Source organism: Fulmarus glacialis, unplaced genomic scaffold (assembly GCF_000690835.1).
Source record: "Fulmarus glacialis isolate BGI_N327 unplaced genomic scaffold, ASM69083v1 scaffold4822, whole genome shotgun sequence".
Taxonomy (NCBI): domain Eukaryota; kingdom Metazoa; phylum Chordata; class Aves; order Procellariiformes; family Procellariidae; genus Fulmarus; species Fulmarus glacialis.
Window position 1 is genome coordinate 1 of NW_009199648.1, and position 6,058 is coordinate 6,058.

Consider the following 6,058-nt stretch of genomic DNA (forward strand, 5'->3'; position numbering starts at 1 on the left):
TGATTCTGTGATTCTATGATTCTATGTGTCATAACGCAACAAAAACCATAAATGGTAAAGCAGTATTCTAAACAGTCCAAATCATCTTAAGGGTAATGAGGAAAGTAGTGAACAGAAAGAAGAGGAAAGCAGAAATGGGATAACAGATACCCAACTTTTGAATACCCTCCTAGTCTGTTTCAGAAAAGGATTGTTATTTTAAGACTACATGAAAATGATTACTCATATGCTTTAAGGTGAGCATGCGGATGCTTCCAGGACTTGATAATTAAGTGATGGAATAGACAGATAAATAAAGATATACTGTACTGTAAGATGAGAAAGAACTAAGAAAAACTCTGGTTGCAGAAGTGATTTTGCTATTATGCAACTTAGACATAGGCACAGGTTTCACAGTTACTCAAAAATACATTGGTATTTCTGCAAAGCTTCTCTTTGCATTATTTTATTCCAAGATACACAAAGAAGCAATAAGATATTTAACCTTCATAAAACTTCCAAACAGCTACCTGGTTGGTGGTAAGCCCTGGTCTGCAATATTTTTTGCTAGAGCTCCACATCCACAGGAAGAGATGCAATAGGAATCATTAAGCATTGAAGCTGTTGGCACAATATATGCAGCACATTATGAGCAGAGTTATCTTTCACAAGGAAGAGGATAAGTAAATGAAGTTTAACATATACTCTTGTTTTGTTTTACAGCCATTACTTGTACTGGCAATCAAACATTCAGCTACAACACTCAGGCATGTGACAGGACATGCTTGTCACTCTCCAACCGAGCCCTGGAATGTCATCCAACTGACATTCCTATTGAAGGCTGCCATTGTCCTAAAGGAATGTACTTGAACCACAAGAATGAGTGTGTTCATAAATCTCATTGTCCCTGCTATTTAGAAGATAGAAAGTACATCTTGCCTGACCAGTCAACAATAACTGGTGGGATTACCTGGTAAGCGTGTCAAGTGTAAAGATTAACAAACTGAGAATGGAGACAAGGTGTCTTCATGTGTCTCTGTTGAGGGTTAACGGCAGTAAGCAGCTAAGCACCACTCAGCCGCTTGCTCCCTCCACTTCAGCTGGATGCAGACAAGAATCAGAAGGGCAAAAGCAAGAAAATTTGTGGGTTGAGATAAAGACAGTTTAATAACTTTCTTTATTATTAATAAGCAAAAATAAGCTTACTTAATAAGCAAAGTGGCATGCGCAATCGAAGCTAAGAAAGGAATTAATTCACTACTTCCCATCAGCAGGCAAATGTTTAGACATTTCCAGGAAAGCATGACTTTGTCATGCATAATGGTTACTTGGGAAGACAAGCACCATAACTCCAAACATCCCTCCTTCTTCCTCCTTTACCTGAGCTTTTATTGCTGAGCATGATGTTGTATAGTATGGAATATCTCTCTGGTCAGTTCAGGTCAGCTGTCCTGGCTGCGTCCCCTTCCAGTTTCTTGTGCACCCCCAGCTGACTTGCTGGCGGGGCAGCGTGAGAAGCAGAAACGGCCTTGACACTGTTCAGCAGTAGCTAAAACAACATCGTGTTATCAACACTGTTTTGGTTCACAAATCCAAAACTTAGCACCATCAAGCTGCTACGAAGAAAATTAACACCATTCCAGCCAAAACCAGTACAGTCTCTTTCACTTTTAATAGCAAAGGTTTATTTTTTAAGACATCTTTTTTGCCCTTTCCTAAAATACAAAGATTCTTAAACGAAAAAGCATTTGACTTACCTTAAGCTTAGAAATACTAGGGAAAAAATCAGAAAATAATAGGTAAGATCTGATTATTCCTAGTAGGAGATTTTGTCAACAGCATCTGGACAGCTATATACAAACCTCAAGAATTACTTGATAGGCCATCATAGTAGTGAATGGCTTACTATTCACTTTCAAAACTGATGTTACTGTATAATACAAAAAGTAAATAGAGGCAAGTTGACTCACGTTCCATTTTGAAGGATGGGGAGGAGTTAGTAACATAAATGAAACATTTCTAATAGTGAGAAACATGAAGCCATTTTGTAAAAAATTAAAATTTCTTTCTTAGGAGAGAATTTCATTGACATTCCTTTTTTTTTCCCCCCCTAGCTACTGCATTAATGGGAGGCTAAGTTGCACAGGCAAACCTCAAAATCCTGCAGGTATGGGTCTGATACGGTTTACTTAGAAACATATTCTTTTCCCCTATGTTGTAAAATTGCTGCTTCACAGTCTCTCCAATGTTTGTTTTTCTTCCTTTTTCCTAGAAAGCTGCAAAGCTCCTAAGAAATATGTATCATGTTCTGACAGTTTAGAAAACAAGTATGGAGCTGCATGTGCCCCTACTTGTCAGATGCTGGCTACTGGAATTGAATGTGTGAGTTTCACAGCTCTGGGATATTTATCCTCTTGAGAGAGGAAGAATGTTCTAGTTGTTACTTAGAACTTGACTACATTCCTTCTAGTGAAATGAAAGGAGATATTTCTTCTAACATGATACAGTTAAACATCAGACTTCTTTCCACAGACTGTGGACACTAAAAATTTACATATATTCAAGAAGTGATTAAAGGAATTAAATTGCATGAATTAATGAATTAAATTCTATTAAATTAATAGAATAAAAATCCATTAAGAATTCTTAACTACGTGGTTATCACCTGTGGCTCAGGTACTCCATAAGCTGCATGGCATTGGAAACTGATAGAACATGTGGTTTATGCTTCTGGTTCTATTCTTTCTCACCTATCTTCTGCAGATGGTCACGGGATGCAGGAGACCTAGGCTAGGTGGACTTCTGGTCTGTCCTGATAGGTTTTTCTTATGCCTTTATATTAAGGAAACAGACGAATTGGAAGAATTTTAATAAGCTTCCTTGATATAAAGAAACTTCTGTTGTACTCTGTCTGAAAGATTGATAGCAATGAAAGATAAATTTTTCAGAGTCTTCAGGTATGTTTGATATCTCACACAACAGGTATATCTTACAATTTCAGTGAACCTAGTTCAATTGACTAGTATATTAGTACAAGGAAGATCATAAAACTGAAAACAAGTCAAAACTAGAAGTTAGCACAGGTTCACTCTTGACACCATTCACATACAAGATAAAATGCATCTCACGTTTCTTTTCATTTCGCAATCTGTTGTTCCTTACCAGATACCCACTAAATGTGAATCAGGCTGTGTCTGTGCTGATGGGCTATATGAAAATCTCGATGGCAGGTGTGTTCCAGCTGATGAATGTCCATGTGAATACGGTGGTCTTGCTTATGGAAAAGGTGAACAGATCCAAACCGAATGCGAGATCTGGTAAGAATCACACAGTTTTCCATTGCAGAACCTCTGTCTTACTGAACTGTACAACTACATAACAAAAGCGTTTAGTTGACAGGAGAGTAGGAAATGGCAACAGCTGAATGGAAGTGACAAAGCACAGAGGTGATAAAGAAAAGCTTAACATTTGACTATATATGTATAGATAAAACAGTCATGGTACTGGCTCCAGGCATAATTTCTGCCATATGCATATCCAGGAATAAGGGCATCCAGTAGGGCCTGTAACTGTAGACTGCATAAGGTCAAGGATTAATAACTCCACCTAAATAAAGGTGAGGGCACAATCTTCCTTCTTTTCTGTAGATAAAAGCAACCCCCCCCAAAAGATTGTTTCCATCTCCTTAGCAGCATTCTCAAAGTACTTTACTCCCTTTCCAGTTACTAATCTATTATTAAAAAACCACCACCACCCAAACTACACAGAACAGTGACATCTGTTCTCATTAAGAGCAAAAATAAATGAGTTTTATATTCTTTCTTTCATGAAAAAAAAAAAAGCAAAAATTACTTAAGATTTTTTCTTTATTATGAATTAATTTTCTAGGCAGTCTATAACTTTTAGTTGTAGTTCTTATATTAATTGTAGATGGTCACAGTGTACACAAGTCAATTAAATGAACATCTTATCTATAAAAGTGCATGCATATGAAAAGAAGCAGGTTAAGGTGGCATTTCTTTGAAATCTGAGTATGGTTTCTCTTCTCACTCGCAGCACTTGCACAAAAGGCAAATGGAAATGTGTTCAGAAATCAAAGTGTTCCTCAACATGCAATCTGTATGGAGAAGGCCACATCACCACTTTTGACGGACAGCGTTTTGTGTTTGATGGCAACTGTGAATACATATTAGCTATGGTAATCTGCCTCTTACTGCTTATTTTGGCAGTATCTTAGCATCAAGAAACAGCTTGATTTAAATAGCTAATGAAAATATCCTAGGATGCATCTATAACCAATAGAGCACTTTGAATCTTTATAAATACTTAATGTATTTTTATATTTTCTGCTTATTTCAATACCCAAGATGAAAAGACTTTACTTCTCAAAACACAGTTTTTTCATGCAATTGCAACCAATTTTAGATTTAATAACATGTTTAAATAGTCATTGATACGTATGTATTCTGTACCAGCCAACTTCTTTTAGGGAAGTGATGTCAGTTTGACTACCAAATCAGAGGTGATTACCTCCCAAAACAGGCAGAATCAGAGTTATGACATGTTTAAGCTTTCTTTACTTCTTCATGCTTTTACGTTTTAAGTTGGAAGACTCCATACACAGAGTCTATTGTGGTTTTGTGCTTTTTGTGGTTTGTTTTGGTTTTTTTAGGATGGCTGCAGTGTTAATAGACCTGTTTCCTCTTTCAAAATTGTTACTGAGAATGTCATCTGTGGGAAATCAGGGGTTACATGCTCCAGATCCATCAGCATTTACCTTGGGGTAAGATCTTCACTCTGTTGTTACCCAGTTGAATAGCTATATTAAGCCCATATTTGCTTCCCTTTTGGAAGCTTTGTCTGTGTCTTTGAAGTGATGTCTTGTAAGTGAAATTGTGTGCTAAAACTAGAGCTTCAGTTATAGTAGGAATTGCCATCAGGTTTTTTCAATTCTCATGTCAATGTTTCAGTCCCCAAACTTCTTGCCTACCTAGAAGCCATAAAATTTTGAACTTTACTGACTCAGCAGTGAATTGCTCGGTCAAAAGATACTGATTTCCCACCTCCTGCCCCCGCCAAACTCAGGAAAACAATAGTATAAAATTGAGGAATTCTCATCATGGATGATGAGCAAAATCTCTCCAAATTTCTGTAAGTCCAGGTAATATCTGCAATTCAAAATATATCCAGATCTTACCTGAGATATATCCGTGAATCTACTGCAATGCGCAGTTATCCTCATTTCCACTGCTGTGTGACAGCTTCCAGAATTGGGTAAGTTTTACTGTTCTCAGTTCTATGGGACAGTAATGCCCAGTGGTATCAGATCATCTTAGAGTCCTTCATTATCTGACAGAGAGCAGAATATGGACAGATGAAATTTTATCCAAAGGAAGAGTCACTACAAGCAGTACACATTTGCCACATTACTGACTAAATACCGGCAGTTTCAGCTCGTTACTACTGTGGTGAAAAAATTTGTTTACTTAGGATCCAGTTTCATAAATGCATGCTCCAGCCAAATCTTTCTGTTCATTATCTAGACACTGAAACACTGTAGTATGGCAGGAGTAAAGTTGTAAGAGTACACATGAGACTGGGAGATAGTAAAAGAGCTCAAGACAGAGAGCTATTTTCTCTGTAACTTTTTGATTATTCTTAGGAATACATGAAAACATACTTCCTCTACTCTGCTGGCTGCATGTAGATGATGATATTATTTCCACCAAATGCAGTCAGAGTGCTAGCACACCTAACAGTGAGGGTTGAACAATGACAAATATTTTTGCTTCCCATGAAGATTTGCATATCCATACAAAATAATTCGAAGAGGGTAAAAAAGCCTGTAAAATAGAATCATAGAATAGAACAGAATCATAAAATGGTTTGGGTTGGAAGGGACCATCCAGTCCAATCCCCCTGCACTGAGCAGGGACATCTTCAACTAAATCAGGTTGCTCAAAGCGCCATTCAGCCTGACCTTGAATGTCTCCAGGGATGGGGCATCTACCACCTCTCTGGGCAACTTGTGCCAGTGTTTCACCACCCTCATTGTAAAAGATTTCTTCCTTATATCTAG

The 6,058-nt window shown here is 37.5% G+C and overlaps 1 protein-coding gene across 1 annotated transcript in view; it reads left to right on the forward strand.

Annotated features, from left to right (window-relative positions):
- Positions 1 to 702: 702 nt before the first annotated feature.
- LOC104073509 (mucin-6) overlaps positions 703 to 6,058 on the forward strand; it is a gene marked incomplete at both ends in the record, with an annotated part of 10,156 nt that continues 4,800 nt past the window's right edge. The window contains 6 exons of the mRNA XM_009573319.1: positions 703 to 952; positions 2,094 to 2,146; positions 2,252 to 2,361; positions 3,145 to 3,296; positions 4,036 to 4,177; positions 4,652 to 4,762. Coding sequence (XP_009571614.1) covers positions 703 to 952; positions 2,094 to 2,146; positions 2,252 to 2,361; positions 3,145 to 3,296; positions 4,036 to 4,177; positions 4,652 to 4,762 — 818 coding nt within the window. The remainder of the gene's footprint in view (positions 953 to 2,093; positions 2,147 to 2,251; positions 2,362 to 3,144; positions 3,297 to 4,035; positions 4,178 to 4,651; positions 4,763 to 6,058) is intronic.